At 39.4% G+C, this 16,424-nt stretch overlaps 1 protein-coding gene across 3 annotated transcripts in view; it reads right to left on the reverse strand.

Moving 5' to 3' along the window:
* The window catches only part of CFAP206 (cilia and flagella associated protein 206), a 30,882-nt gene extending 18,541 nt beyond the window's left edge, over positions 1 to 12,341 (reverse strand). The window contains exons 1-8 of one of the 3 annotated variants that reach the window (XM_057311204.1): positions 12,242 to 12,316; positions 11,298 to 11,329; positions 10,037 to 10,149; positions 9,350 to 9,433; positions 6,636 to 6,726; positions 5,002 to 5,190; positions 4,049 to 4,207; positions 2,606 to 2,814 (exon numbers count right to left, since the gene is read on the reverse strand). In XM_057311204.1, the coding sequence (XP_057167187.1) occupies positions 2,606 to 2,814; positions 4,049 to 4,207; positions 5,002 to 5,190; positions 6,636 to 6,726; positions 9,350 to 9,433; positions 10,037 to 10,144 (840 nt within the window). In that variant the 5' untranslated portion in view covers positions 10,145 to 10,149; positions 11,298 to 11,329; positions 12,242 to 12,316. Of the gene's footprint in view, positions 1 to 2,605; positions 2,815 to 4,048; positions 4,208 to 5,001; positions 5,191 to 6,635; positions 6,727 to 9,349; positions 9,434 to 10,036; positions 10,150 to 11,297; positions 11,330 to 12,125 lie in introns of all 3 variants that reach the window. The other 2 variants (XM_026511840.4, XM_057311203.1) reach the window with 2 other exon arrangements.
* Positions 12,342 to 16,424: the final 4,083 nt, after the last annotated feature.

Genomic DNA, 16,424 nt, shown 5'->3' on the forward strand with positions numbered 1-16,424 from the left:
AAGAAGTCCAGGGTTGTCTATTCTGTTGTCTATTCTGTGACTAGGCCCTGCAAACACAGCTTCGGGAGAAGTCCACAAAAGTCTTGACTCGCACGTTGTAAGAAGTGTTACGTGCCAAACGCAGCACTTACTGGCACCGCAACAGTAAGCGGCCCTCTCTTTGGTGACTGCCTTGCACTTCGGAAGCCCAGAGGATGGGATTCTGTTCTCCCAGCTGAGTCAACAAGACTGTAATCACCCCTCCCTCTTCTCCTTCACACTATCTGAATTTGCTTACTGCAGCAAAGTCCTAATTGAAAGAAAATAAAATAACTCACTACCTTACCCAGGCTATAATTAAATTTTTAAAATGTTTGCATAAGCTGCATGTAGTATTGGCAAAAGAAAATTTTTTAAATCAAAATCAACCCTTTAGAAAGTTATATTAATATATCTGTTCAAATAATGTGACTTTATAAAAAAGAATATTCACAGATTTCATAGATAGGAAAAATTCTCAGCTCAACATAAACTGACATATTTTATAACCTAGAGATAATACTGATTAAACCAACATCCATTCTGTAATAAGCAACCTTCACTGTAACTAAGGTGGAATCATGGGAGAAGACTGGATACTTAAAAACAACAAAAAGAAACACTGATTCAGCCAAAAAGAGTCAGATGATCAAGAGAACTCATTCTGACCCTGACTGAAGTTAACATGAAATAGTCACAAAGAATAGTGAGATCAGAAAGTTAACTTTCTCAATAATATAAGGACCAAAGAGCTTAGAAATGAGATACTGTGTAGAAAAATAAGAGCTCTCCAGTTCGTACCCCTACAGAAATAAAATCAGAGCTGCTCTGCTAAAGCCCTAACAGTGATGATGGTGGCATTAATAACCATTATCAGCCTCGCATGACTATCAATTTATTGAGCCCGTAACTATGTGCCAGACACTGCTCTACCTTACTTAGAAAATGGAGACTATCAATAACCCATTTTACAGATATGGAAACCAAGACACAGAGAAGTGAAGCGATTTCCTCAAGGACACAGATTTAGTAAGTGGCAAAGTCAGGATCAGGACCCATGCATTCTGGTTGCAGAGCGTGCTTGTCCCTCACGCCCTCTATTCGCTGTCCCCCTAGCTGAGAACGAGAACTCCAATGAGACTTTCAGACTGGAAGTTAGCTGAATATGCCCGTGACTGAAAGCTCTGAGAAGATGTGATATAATGCACAACATTCTCCACAACACCCTTACTTCATGAGCGACGGTCTCCAAAGGTTCTTTCTTCCGATATCCCTTCCCAACACAGATGACAAAGTAAATGTTAGACTCTTACTCCTGCGGAGTAAGATAAATGGATCGTAAAATCCTCTTAGTATCTGACTAGCTATACAAGGCGGAAAACCACAACTCAGTGTTAGAGGAACATCGACCCAAAAGAATGATTTGGCTGAGAACAGCTGATCTAGAGTCCTCCTTTCTGAAGGCAGTTAGATAGCAGGACAGTTGTGAGGACCGCCTCCTAGTTTGTTGCCATGAAGTCATCTGGATGTTTATCTTTCTATTCTTTACAGTGAAGGTAAGGAGAGGAGACAGATCGATCGCATCGAGAAGTAGTAACAAATCCTTAAGATACAAGTTAAAAACACATCCTGCTCCATCCCTCAAGACATTAGTATTCACTCGTGTAAAAGACAGTCCACTGACCCTGAGTCTCACAGTTATTGGAAGGTAGAGGTTGTGTACAGGTAAACAGTGCCCAGGGGGACGAATGTGTTAATGAACTTGATGGGAGAAGTGCTTTCACAATGCAGACGTACATCCAATCATCCCATTGGACACTCTGAATATCTTACAATGTTGCCAATTATACCTCAATAAAGCTAAAAAAAAAAAAAAAAAAAAAAAACAAAGCAAAAACATTGACTGGTAGGAACATAGCTTGCTGCCAAGATGTAGTTAACAAACCGTGTCCCCTAGAACCCTAGGGTGGAATGGGGATGTCCCTTGGTGACAAGGTCCTTCAGTCCTTTCATCTAGACACCTATTTTGTATTTTTGGGATTCTGAGTAAGTTTCCATCTGAAAGAAAGAGCTCTGCCACTTTAAAAAAAAAGCTTAAAATCACCACTTTACCAAATTTTCCAACTATTTGGGGATACTGTTTGGCTTGTTCATTAAATCTAAAAATATTAGCAATAAAAATCTTTTCATCCAACTTTTACAACAATAAATAATTACATAAAAATGATTTAGGTGTCAATCCCTGCCAAAAAATATGTTAGATACTTGCTGTGTATAAAAACAATGCAGCATTACTTACATACACACACATACCACTGCTTACCCACAGCATGCTAACAATCGTTCCACTGGGTACTGAAGAGAATCAACTACTAGAAATCAATTCCTACCAATATTTTCCATTAAAATAAAAATCCAACTTCCCCATTTCTATTTCCATTCCCGGCCATACAGATGCAATATAAATTGAGCAGTTATGAAGGTTGCCTCCTTAAGCAATGACCTGATTCTGCCTTTTGGGTAGCCCCGCAACATATAAAGTGGTTGTCTTGCATGGAAAAGGCCAAATCTTACGACATTCGCTCACCAAAATAATCTGAAGGAAGATCTCGTACTGCCGCATGTTATACAGTGCTTCTTTTAACATATAGGGCTGGAGCTCTATACTCAGGAGTGGGTTGTTGGCTGCTTTCTCGAGGATGGCCGTGTAGCGGTATGCCTGGTCCTGGGCAGTCTGAAGTTGGGCATCGATGTGCTGCGTGGTGGCTGGGATTGCTTCGTGCAGAATGGCTGGCACTGGTTTTAAAAGGATATCGAGAACCATGAAAGAATCTACAAAAAGAATTCTAGAAAGTGATCATAACTTGAGCATTACACTGAGTTCGTTTTTTTCTCAACCAAATCAATAACAAGACATGTATTTCATGCACTTCTTCCCACACCATGAAGGAAAGAATTGGGTGGGGGGGGGGGGGAACCTGTACGAACAAAAGATATTGTCAGAATGATAACCAAAAGGTAGCAGATCAGGTTTTGCCACCAAAATATATAAGAATCTAAAGAACAGATAGGCTTCGGTATCATGTGCTACTGACCATAGGCCTCTAGAAAAGGCATATTTTGTGAAAAGAAAAAAAAAAAAGAAACTGATCAGGATACTGAAAAATAACAGAATAGTCTAGCAAGACAGGAAACTTTGTAATGAATGGGAATTTGACTATATAAAAAGTGACCCTATTGTACTAGATAGGTGATCTAGTAAGAGACACGAACACCTCATCAGTGGGCCTACGTAAGGAAGTCCCTTCTGATCCCTGATCAAATATTTCATGAGCGCTTTCAAACTCATAGGTGATGACTGCATTAAGTATAGAAGAGCACATAAGTGCTCCTGCACTTGCAGATTTGCAAATATGTCCTCCTGGACCTTCCAGTCCATTAGCTGCGTTAACCACTCTTCTCAGGGTGATTGTTATGTGTAGATCACTGAGTTTTACTCCCTTTTGGTTATCTGACTTGGAATAAAGAACATAGAGCCCAACAAACTAGAGAGGCTGGCCTTCAGGAAGACCCCGCGTTCCTTCCACTGATTCACTCTCCCACACTAGCTTCATTGTACTAAATTCCTACAAGTCTCGCCCCTGGAAATTAAAAATTACTATCTGTTATGAACACTAACTGTACTAAGGTAGAGTCGAAACTACACACCTTAGGGGCACCTGGGTGGCTCAGTCAGTTAAGCATCCAACTCTCAACCTCAGCTCTGGTCGTGAGCTCAAGGTCATGAGGTTGAACCCCACATTGGGCTCTGTGCCAAGTGTGGAGCCTGCTTAGCATTCTCTCCCTCTCCCTCTCCCTCTGCCCCTCCCCCAGCTCACATGCACTCTCTCTCCCTCTCTAAAAGAAAATTACATTTAAAGACCCTGCGTACCTTAAATCTAAGAATGCCAGCGAAATACTGTGCATTATTTTCCTCACCGTGCCCATTAGATTTTAAATATACCCACTGAATATACCTAGATATACCTACAGTCATCAACGCCTTCTCCTCCCTTTCCACAGTCTCGGTTAAATAAACGAATCCCCGTAACGATCCTGGTGAGTTCTTTCAGTTGGCGTTCTTTGTCCTTCTTAGAGAGCGTGAGAAATGTCCCAAGTTCAGCCTGAGGAAAAACACTCTGTAGAGCGGCTAAAACAAACCACAAAAAGGACAACAAAATAGTAGAATAAAGATATCAGAACTTAAATCACAGGTTTCTTTCAGCAGAAAGTTTAGAGGCCTGTCTTTATAGAGCTACTTACATGATTCTTCAAATTTCTGATACCTGGCTACAGAATACATAGTAACATTTATCACATATCAGAGCTGAGCTACTGAAAATAATGCCATTGTCTTGCGTCTCTTTTCAATAATTAAGCACCCGTCAGTAATGTTTTGACAATGGACATTAAAATCAGCTTTCCAATAGGATTCTGAGTAGAAAAATCGCTGCTTTAAAATAATTGTGGAGGAAAGCCATTAAAAGCCTAGAAACCTTGCCTATTTCTTACCTTAAATTATCAAAGTGGGCAAATACTTCCTGAGGATAAAACAGTGTCCTTTTCCATCGTCCGTTTTAGCTGACAGAAGCAACTCCTTTCATCAGTATGAAATCTCCCTTTCCAGCGCTCCCCATCCCCCAGCCAGCCTGGTACTCTTAATCACACCGCCGCTGTTTCTCTAGGAGTGATGGGCCCCTGGATAGGTACAGTGCTAAGAAAATTAACAACACACACTTCGCAGGGGCCGTGCTTGGGTTTCAGAGTTGATACACAGTGTAAAAGGAGTCTGGCTAAGTTTTAGCCTCTTATTTGTGCTGATTTTTTTTTTTTTTCAGATAAAAAGGGAACCTCAGTCTTCAATACTTTTAATTTAACATCTTTTATAAGATACAATGTTCACATCTTTTCACATGTGGAATGGAAATTATATAGGTGTTTTACCTGTCGCCTCTCTGACAATCTTGATATCGGTAGGAGACCCCAGCCCGGAGCGCAGTAGCACATAGCTGACAATCTTTCGGTAGAGGCTTTCCAATTCTTCTCTAGCACATGCTCTGTTATCTGTAATTTCTCTCATAACGGAGCCTAACCTAGACTCCAAGACTCGGTGATGTTCTTCAAGAAATTCCTCTAAAATGGGCAAAGGACAATGTTCCATATACTTGATTTAGAATCCTCACGTAAGAGAGCAGGGCCAGAGGAAAAAAATGGCTTGGGTATGGCAATTCTATTGCAGAAAAACAAGTATTTTCTTAAGATGTAGTAACCAAAATACAAAACACACAGTGGCCAGCAAGTACCCTCAAGGCAAAAATCTAGTAGGAAAGATTTATTGCAGTGCTTTAAATGGCATACTTTGTCAAAATACGGAACACTTTCATCAGACAACCCAAACAGTAATATCCAAAAGGGCTAAAACCTCCTAGTTAAGTAGATAGTGTAGAAGGCAATTTATAATATATACGTTATAAACACAAACAGTAAAAATACACATACTATCATATATTTACACATAACATTCCACACAAGCACATACAGTAGAAATACACACGTATGTAGCGTAAATTTTCCTGTTCAATTATGTGTATTTTTATTTTAGTTCTAGATAAATTTCCTTTGAATAGCATTACCGATAACATGATGTTGCATCAAGAACTGTTTCCCTCTCCCCTCTTCCTGTGATATGATGAGGTCTAGGCTTCATTGTGGCAGGAGCCACGATTCACCAGCACTACAGTTCTTGCAACTAACTCAGTAAGACACCCCATTTTACTATTCCAAGGGCAATAATTCATGTATCACCCATGCGCCGTTCACACCTACCTATACTCTTACCACAAAAGCAACTGAGAATTTTATGCAAATTTTAAAAATCTAAATTACAATTTCGTCAATTCCATAATTACTTAGCACTTTAACATCTCATTAGTATTAAGCAAAAAAGCAAGATATATAATGACTATATGTAGCATAACTGAAAGTTCAATAGAGGGAAAAAAAGACAACAAAAATCACCAAATGGTTAGTAATGATTGCGTTACAGTGGGACAAAGGCAGTCTAGTCTAGAGAGGAATTTATTTTCCTTTTCCTCTGGTTGCCAATGTGTCTTTGATGCATGGGTTAAACTATTTACATAAGGAAATATGTTCTAAATTTAAATTTCCCATCATCCATTTCATTTTAGTGTAGTTATCTAATTAGGTAAGCATTATAAGATAACAATATAAAGCAAAAACAAAAAAAATCAGCAAATTAGAAACTTTTAAATTAATGGGCTGGTTGTTTTAATCTCTAATTATTGTGTATTATTAGTGATACAACCGTTAAAACACAATAGACTTGGAAGCATAACTGTCACAGGCATAATAATTAGAACTTACTTTTAACACTCACAAAGGCCATTGGTGTTTTTCTTATTTAGCATTTCCACCTTTACTATATTCTTCGAAGTTGGAAAAAATTTCAAAAGATAGATTTAAAAAATTGTTCCTTGTCAACCAAATAAAGCCTTTATTACCCGAAATACAATAGGAATCTGTCAAAAAGTGTTTCAAAATAGTTAGATATATGTTACCTCGACTTGTGTAATTCATATCAAAGTAGACTTGCATCTTAATGGTGTCCAGGGATGGATTTTTGCTATCCAACAGCCGAGACACACAAAGCTAGAAAAGAATACCCATGAGTGTTTCTAGTTATATTTTTTGAACTACTCAGAAGTACTTTTTAAAGTTATTTTCAAAAAATTAAGAGAAACATCAAAACAATGGTTTCTGACGTTTATCCACCAATAACCCCTTTTGTTTTATTTTGCTCTTTGAGGACTTCAAGCTTCATAGCTGACCCAACTGACAACATTAAGTATACGTTATTTCCCTGAGATCACTAGCATCACCACCAGGTGCTAAGGGCCTCACTGAAGGCAAGAAACTTGACCCCTTGGCTAGTCTATGCAGTCTGAATGTGGGTAAGTGCTCCATGAAGCTACGCTCCCGCCTAGAGCTCACCCAGGGCCCCTTGTTATGGTCAGTCGGAGCCTTGAACAACACTTCTTCTTTGCTGATTTTGGGGTAACTTGCATTTTATGAAAAGCTGTTCCTCTGCTCACATTTCTGCCTTCTATTTCAAACTGCTGTCCTCTGCTCTGTTTTCTCGCATTTTTCCTACCACATCGATGGCTCATTCCACTTCTCTGCTTTGCCCCCTTAGATCAGATGAACAACAACCCGAATTTTTCTTTTCTCTCCTCTCCTCCCCTCTCTTTCCCATCTCACCCCTTAGGCTTTATATCTACACGTGGCAGGCACATCAGCACCGACCACCTCCACGCACCTCCTTGAGCACCAACCCTGCCTTTCCGGGAGGGGGGACGAAATGCCAGAGTGAGGCCTGGACGCTGTGCCTTTATGGAGCCTGTGCACCTGGCTCCGTCCAGGTGGAAAAGTACTGTTCTAAACACACACTTACCAAACACAAAAGTTAGCTCATCCACATGATTATTTTTTTTAAAGATTTTATTTATGTATTTGAGAGAGCGAGCGAGAGACAGCACAAGCTGGGGGGAGGGGCAGAGGCAAAGGGAGAAGTGGACTCCCCACTGAGCAGGGAGCCTGACTCAGGCCCATCCCAGGACCCTGAGATCATGACCTGAGCTGAAGGCAGACATTAACCAACTGAGCCACCCTGGCGCCCCTCGTCCACATGATTTTTAATTGAGAAAAAAGAAAACAGTCTGTGTCCTTTGAAGCAGGATATACATTGATAGTTTATGTACCTGCCATATTAAAAGTATATTGAGTTTAATTCTTTCCAACTTAGTTGAGTTAGAGGAAAAAAGAAAAACTCTTCTCAAGCCCTGAAAAAGAGAAAATTTTATTGTCTTCCTCTCCTTGGTTCTCCTTCAGAGCTTTCCAATAAAATTTCTGACTGTCCGTCACAGTCATTTGCAAAGTCATATTGCTAAGAACAGGCTTCCCACCACATTTAACATCAGCACAGACAGACCCAGCTCTAGGCTGCCTGGAGAATCAAGGCATCTCCACTGCAGGAGCAGCCTAACAACGGATTCCCCAGTCCAGGCTTCCGAGGCGCTTCCTGACCCCTCTGGCATCTGCATATAGACCTGTGCTCCACTCTGTGAATTGCTGGACGTGAGAGAAGATGGGGATGAGGAACATCTTCTCTGCCATTTGTTTGAGCCCAGAGAATTCCCATACACAAGCTTGGGAAAGCTCGCTTCAAGTCCTTTGTGTGAAGGAAGGAATTAAAATTAAGATCATTAAGCAGGGGAGAAAAAAAACACTGTTGAATTTTTAGGAAATACATCTAAGAATATTTAGAAAATAAATATGTAAGCACCTATATCCAGTGAATGAAGCTTAAAACATATAAAAAAATGGGACACCTGAGTGGCTCAGTTAAGTGTCTGACTTTGGCTCAGGTCACGATCTCAGGGTTTTGGGATTGAGTCCCATGTTGGTCACTTGGCCCACTTGGCCCTCTGCCCTTCCCCCCTGCTCATGCTCTCTCAAATAAATAAATAAAATCTTCAAAAAAAAAAAAAAGTGAAAAAAACTAACAATGTCTAAAATTGCTGACTTCTTTGGTTCTTAAAACTGGTTTTCCAGCATATATCCTTGATTTCTAACTATGAATTATTTGCTATGGCTTTAATTTTTCCTTTAGAATTGGAAAACACAAATTACATTGAATCAATAATTATCTGAATCTTAATTTAGTGCTATGCAATTTTATAGTATATGACAAGTCAATTAATGTTCTCAACGTAACATCAGATTAATAACAAGATGTCTTTAAACTACTGTGGCAGACGTTGCCACCTGCCAGTACCCATACCCATCCTTCCTTCCTAACAGCCCCAATCTGGACTGGGGGAAAGATTTGTGCAGCTGAAAAAAGAAAAAGAAATCAATGTCCCAGGCCTGTTTGCAGTATCATTCTGGTCAATAAATGTAAGCAGATGAGAAAAATTCTGAGAAAGCTATTACTTTCTGATTAGAAAGTGACAGACCCAACTGGCACACACATTTTGCCCTTTGTTCTTTCCCCTCATTCCTACGGAGAGGTGGAGTAGCTATCGTTTAACCATGACATGAAAGCCTTATGCATGAAGGTGACTCCAGGAAGCCAAGAAAAACAACCTATGTATCTCTAGACTTTATGAGAAACAATAAATCTCACATTTGCCTGCACCACAATGGCTCATACAAATATTGTATTCAGAATTGCCAATAAATAATTAAAATTTGAGAATTGTTGTATAATCACCTTAACAAGTTTCTGTACATCACTTTTCATGAGGGTTCTATCCATGTTAAAGCCATTACTTGGGTCCAAGACAACAGCTTTCACCTGAGAGTAGGAAAAAACCTAATAAATAATTTTATTTCACATAATTATGAAACTAGTTTGTTTCCATTTTTTAAACTGCCTTCTGATTACTCGGGGGTCAATTATTCAGCTGATTTTATTACCCAATTCATCAGCACCTTCATTAGAAGTTGAAGAAAGGAAGCAATAACCATCAAATCTGAATATGGTGTTTGAAAAATTATACGGAGAAATAAATTGAAAGCAGTGACTAGATTTTAAATTGGGAAACTGTTTGAATATTTTATCATATTTTTATTATGTATTTGTTAAACCAAAAGCAAGAATAGAGACACCAAGCCAATGAGTAATTTTTACAACATGAACAAAAATACATGTTACAACTCTGACACAGAGCAATATGATTGATGCTTCTAAAACAAACCGAGATCTTTTAAATCAGTCTCTATAAATCTAGAATGACATGCTTCGTAGAGAAAATATTTTTCACTAATTTGTCCAATAGTCTCAATATGTTTCAACCAAATAACATTTAGGAAAGCTTCACAAAATTTTAAGAGGGAAATGAGCACCACTTAGAGCTATTTTTTAATAAAGCAGTAATTCAAAAATATTCATTCTTACCATAAAAGCAGCGAGAGTTTCAGAAACAATCTCTCCGTGGCCTGCACATTCTTGTCCTATTTCTCGAATGATATTCTTTATAACACTTTCTGCTTGAGTGGGAGGCATTCTGCCTAAATAAAACAATGAGTTTTTTTAAATTGTATTTATATATGATTTTTTTCCTCTTTAGATTTCTCATTATAGTTGTAAAGAGTCATACTATTATTTATGAACTTATTAGTGTTTACTAGCATCTATAAACATTTAAACTATTCTGTATTTATAAAAATGAAGGATCTGTTGATGACAGAAAGAGCAACCAGGCCTTCAAACTGGAATTGAAATACTTCCTATTTTGTGAAAATGACATAAGTAGAGCCATTTTTAAAATAGAGCTGGAGGGGCGCCTGGGTGGCTCAGTCGTTAAGTGTCTGCCTTCGGCTCAGGGTGTGATCCCGAAGTCCTGGGATCGAGCCCCGCATCAGGCTTCTCCGCTGGGAGCCTGCTTCTTCCTCTCCCACTCCCCCTATTTGTGTTCCCTCTCTCTCTGGCTGTCTCTCTCTGTTAAATAAATAAATAAATACATACATACATACATAAATAAATAAATAAATAAATACATAAATACATAAATACATAAATACATAAATAAATAAATAAATAAATAAATAGCTGGAGCAGGCATTTCATGGGATACCTAACATGTCTTCTTTTCTAAATCTTTGAACTAAGCCAAACTGCCAACATTCCAAGAAGTCCGCAAGAACGAGATAGCCCCGTTTGAAAAGCATGATGATAAATGTGAACTTTTGACGAGCTATTGCTTCACCTGACCAATGACTGAAGTACAAATCTAGCCCTGCTTGATAGCGCCAATGAGCTCTTCTTAAAAACAACTTACCTCAACTTTTTCTTCCATTAAAAAAACCTAAGTCCACCTCCTTTAATTGGCACACTATTTGGGTTTCAACCCAAATCCGTACATCCCCAATTGCAATCCTTTTATCGAAAATAAAGTGGTTTCTTGCTTTTAGGCTGACAAGTTAAATGACAGTGGTCACCAAAAGTATATTTATATCATGAAGTTTTTTTAAAAATGTAATGACTAAACAGTATTGGGGAGGTAGATTTAATGAGAAACTCCAGCCCTCTCTGTGCAGGTGGCAGAGTACAGTTTTTAGGAGGAAATGCTAATTCCACCACATTCACTAAGTGATCTTTCAAAATTATTTGGGACTTTTGGAAACAATTCTTGCTCGGATCGTCTAAATTCTCTTACCTGCGCATCCAAGTTGGAGTTTGAACTTTTGACTGAAAACATAAAAGCAAATAATAATAATAATAATAATTAAAATAGAGCATATTATGTGAAATATGAAATTTTTGAAAGATGAACTCCTGGTTATTAATTCCATTCACTACAAATCAGTGAAGGGTGTTACGTTTTAATGATACTGAGTTTCCCGATCTAAGCATCAGTCACTGAGCACAGAAGTCTTTGCGTGTAGAAAATAACAAAGGCAATCCGTGTAGATAAAGCGAAGTCTCAGCATTATTAGCGTTCAGATAAGACAGCACTTGGCATTTTGTCCAGTAGAACCAGACTGCCCGGGAATCCGCGGTGACCTGATCATTTTCTAGCCGAGACTCTGGGCATTTTGTTTCCGTGTCTGTAAGCCGGTTTCCTCTGAAAAATTTGCTATGACTACCCTTTCCCCAGAGTTGTCCCACGACCTAAATGAGTTCTATATACCTAAGTGGTTAAAATAGTGCGAGGCACCAAGTAAGCGCTAAAAACAGCAGTTTGCAGTAAATCTTCAAAGTGTGAGCTGCGCGTGTGCGCGGCCGTGTGTGCGCGTTCGCGAGCGCTGCCGGGCACCGCGCAGGGGGTCACTACTGACTCCCCTCGGTGCCCTTCCTTCCCGCCCCACTTCTCCGCCTTTCCGGACTTCTGGCCTTTGTGGGTGCGGGCGGCGCCGGGCAGAGACCCTAAGGCTCAGACTCCCGCTCAGAGCGAGCTGGAGGTCCGAGCGGCGGACCTGGGCGCCTCCGACCGGAAACCACCGCTGTCTCCGCCCAGTTTGGGCGCCGGGAAAGGGATTCTCACCGACCATGAAGTCTCAACCGAGGCTGCACGGGATCTCCGGCCACAGGGGCTCTACAATCTCCCCACGCTCCCTCTTCTAGCGGTACCGAAGGGCGCAGAGCCTCGAGGGGGCTCACCTTGGCTTGGAGAGCTAGAGCCCAGTCTCTCCGATTCTTCCCCTCCGCCCCCGCTTTGCCCTGCGTCAGGCAAGCTGCGGGTACTCCGCGAGGGCCCAGTAACCATGGAGATAGAACGCTGGGGCCGGCGTGGGTGGGGCCGGAATGGGCGGGGCCAACGTGGGGAGGCGTGGCTGGGTCCAAACCCCAGAGATTTTCCCGGAAAGGATGGGCAAGAATTTTTAAAAACAGAAACAAAATATGGAAGGTCCCAAACCGCAGGTAGAGACAGGCAGGTTCGTTACACGTTAGTGGTTAAGGGTGTCAAACACAAGATTTCTTAATGATATTTACTTGTGAGAAAACAAAGAGAAATCTCACTAAAAGCAGACTTGGGAGGCTAGAAGTGGGAGCTTGGAAGGGGGAGCCCCTACCACTCTACCATTAAATTATAGGAAGAATTGTCAATTACAGACCCCAACAGAAGAATCCTCAAAAGGAAGGAATAATCAATTACAGGCCTAAACAGGGAAAGACAAACATTGTAGCCTATAAGAAATTGACTACCCCTGCAACTCAGCCAATGAGAAACCCTTATCCCCCTAAACGCTCGCTTTTCTCCAATGGACTTTTATTGAAAACAACCCCTCCCAACTTCCTCTTTCTTCTCAATAAAATAATGTTCCTTTCCTTTGATGGATTTGCCTATGGTTTTGGGTAACTCTCTTGTCTCAAACTGCAGTAGTCTGTTATTCCTGAAAAAAACTATTTTGCTGGTAAACTAACTGGCAGCTTTATTTTTAAGGTTAACACTTGCTAGCATGGGAACCTATATGACCTTTAAAAGGGAGCCAGGGGGAGGCACAAGCCAGTTTGGAAAGGATGGGAAAATCAAGAGGTTGTATTGTTGTATGGAGTTGATATAAAAGTATCTAGTTTTAAAAAAAACAAAAGCAAGGGGCGCCTGGGAGGTTCAGTGGGCTAAGTGTCTGCCTTCCGCCGCGGTCGTGATCCTGGGGACCTGGGATCAATCTCATTGGAATCGCTGCTCCTCCCGCGTGCTTCTCCCTCTCCCTGTGCCTGCCGCTCCCCTTGCTTGTGCTCTCCTGAGGGCGCGCTCTCTCAAATAAATAAATAAAACCTTTAAAAAAAAAAAAAGAAATATATATATATATAGCAAAAAGGATCACAGTTTAATTTCATGTTCTAGTCAAAGGAAGTCTGTAACAGGATGGTATGAGATGTCAGAAGAGAAAACCGCACATTCAGGAAGTACATGATAAGGACCACACCCAGACTGGAGTTGGGATAACAAGGTTTTGTTCCTTAACAGTAAGGTTCGTTAGGTCTGCCTACTGACCTGAAGTACAAAACAGGATTAAACCTATACCAGAAACCACTATCAACAAAGTTCTATTTTTAAACAGTCTACTGCCAGTAATTTTTCTCAAACAGCAGAGGAATAGAGTTGACCCTTGAACATTCTGGAGGTTAGGTGCTCTGACACCAGCCTGCCTGCTCCCCCCACCCCCACACGACCCCTCCCCCCCCCCGTGGAAAAATGGTATATAACTTTGACTCCCCAAAAACTTAATTACTAGTAGCCTACTGTTGACCAGAAACTTACCGATAACATAAACAATTAACACATATCTTGTATGCTGTATATATTATATACTGTATTTTTACAATGAAGTAAGCTGGAGAAAAAAATATTAAGAAAATCATAAGGAAAATACATTTACAGTGTTGTACTCTATTTATCCAAAAATCCACATATAAGTGGACCTGCACAGTTCAAACACATGTTGTTCAAGGGTCAACTGTACAGAATATACTTTGCTTAAAGACACTCTCAGATTACTAGGAAATGAATAAACACAAAAATGCACAAGTCATAGTATAAAATGATTTTGCTTATTTTTCCCCTTCTAGAAAATTTTCCAAGAATATGGACGAAGCTTGTGCAAAATTAGATGCGTAGAGTAGTAAGATACATAATAACAAAACACTGGAAATCTAAACACCTGATATTTAAGGAATGTTGATAAAGGGAAATATTAGGCAGATGTTAAAAATAATGTGCACAAAAACCTTAAGTGTTTGTCTTATGTTTTTAAGAGCCAAATGCAAAATGTGTATACAACATGACCTCAGTTATATTCATATATGTGCATATATAATATATATATAAAGTGTATAAATCATTTACCAGTATCATTAGCAGTATTTGGATCTGAGTAAGAGTAAGTTATTATTCATTTTATTTTATTTATTATTTGAGTATGGCTAAGTTATTATTTTTATTCCTTTATACTTTTCTAGTATTTCTAGATTTTCTATGATGAGTATATATTGTATATAAAATAAAATGAAGAAAAAAAATAATGGTGAGAGGGGCTAACTATTTGTTATAGACTGAGCCCAATTTGGAAACTGTAAATATACAAGGTAAAACAACCAAAAGGAAAGTGAAACAGCAAAATTTTAACAATGGTGATATCTAGGCAATGAGATGGTGGCTGTTTTCTTTTTTATACTTTAAGATATCAACGAAAGTGTCTTTCATGAGCATGTATTACTTATAAATTAGAATATTAAATATTTTTAAGATGCTAACAATAAGGTCATCATGTTAAGTATAATTTTAGATGAAGAGGCAAATCCCGGCACAAATATTTCCTGAATGTGTCTGATGCTGCTAATTGCCCATTTAGTATCAATTTTCTTTTCTTTCTTACTAAACCTGATTGTGTGATTGTGTTGTGAATGACAGTGTTCTGTGCCAAAAAAGAAAAAGGTATCTCGCCCCCTCTTTCAGCTAGGGGTGGTGGCATGTGAGATGGTCCTGGCCAGTGAAATATAAGTGAATCACTGGATAGGATGTCAGAGAAAGCCCTTACATTTATGTCTATCTCCTTCCCTTTTCTCTGTGCTTGAAATGAGAATGTACTGTGAACATGAAGATGAGGACCACACCTTAAGGAGGGCAGAACAAAACTCCACAAAGGAGCCTGGGTCCCTGGTGATATTATAGAGCATCCATATCAGTCCTCTTGTCTAGCTACCCCTGGACTTTCCATTACATCAGAGAAAATAAACCTCTACCTCATTAAGCCATTGTTATGTAGGTTTTCTGCTACATTCAGCCAAATTCAAACCCTAACTGCTACCTACAATAGGTGTGCCTTTGGAAATATTATTTCACTTTTTGTGCTACACTGAATTAGTGGTTCTAATTCCTCGCTCCCCCTGGCATGCACACCCTTACTACGGACTTGTATCCTTCCTCCCTCTTTGACTTTGAGCTTAGCTATAGGACTTGCTTTGCCCAGTGGGATCTGTGGAAGTGACAAGTGTGCCAAGTTCAGAGCCAAGCACTTAAGAGACCCCCCATTTCTTCTTTCCCTCTTGAACCTGTGTCACTGCCATTACAAGAACATACCCTGGCTAGCTCTTTGGTCCCAGGACAAGAATGAGAGGCAACTGGAGCAAAATTGCCTAAACCAATCTTTCAGTAAGATATACTGTTATCCACTTGGGCCTGACCCAGATCAGCCCAACTCCAGACAACCTGTAGATGTGTGATAATAGATAAGTATTGTCTTCAACCACTAAGATTTTTGGGAGTTTATCGTACATTATTATAGTGGTAACAGTTCATCTGTAAACCTTTCAACAGTCCAAATCCTCACTTATAAAACATAGATAATAATAGCATCTACCTCACAGAGTTGAGCATAAAAGGAGGTACTACTTAGAAAGCATTTAGCATATGTCTATATAAATAAAAGGATCATTAAGTTTTAGGTGTTATTATTATTATTATTATCTTTATCAGTGTTATTGAAAAAATCAAGTATGAAAATATATTTCATATTCCCATGATTTATTGGACTTCTAGTCCTTATAGAACTAATTTTTCCTAGTTTTAACATAACAGCAACTTAAAAAGAAACATGCGAGACCTAGAGTACCTCCAGAGAATCTTGTCAAAAAAAAAAAAGGGTAGGAATTGAATAAAGTTACCTTGAAAAAATTCGGTATGAGAACTGTTATCAGTTTTGTTTTAAAAGAAAGGACTTTAAGTGTCAGAACACCAGAGCACAAACCTACATTCAGTAGTGGATTTAACTTAACTTAAATAAATAGAGCTGACCATTTGTGATGGAAGTCATACTAGAGGAAGTGAGCTTCATTTTAT

This window comes from Ursus arctos, unplaced genomic scaffold (assembly GCF_023065955.2).
Source record: "Ursus arctos isolate Adak ecotype North America unplaced genomic scaffold, UrsArc2.0 scaffold_13, whole genome shotgun sequence".
Lineage (NCBI taxonomy): Eukaryota > Metazoa > Chordata > Mammalia > Carnivora > Ursidae > Ursus > Ursus arctos.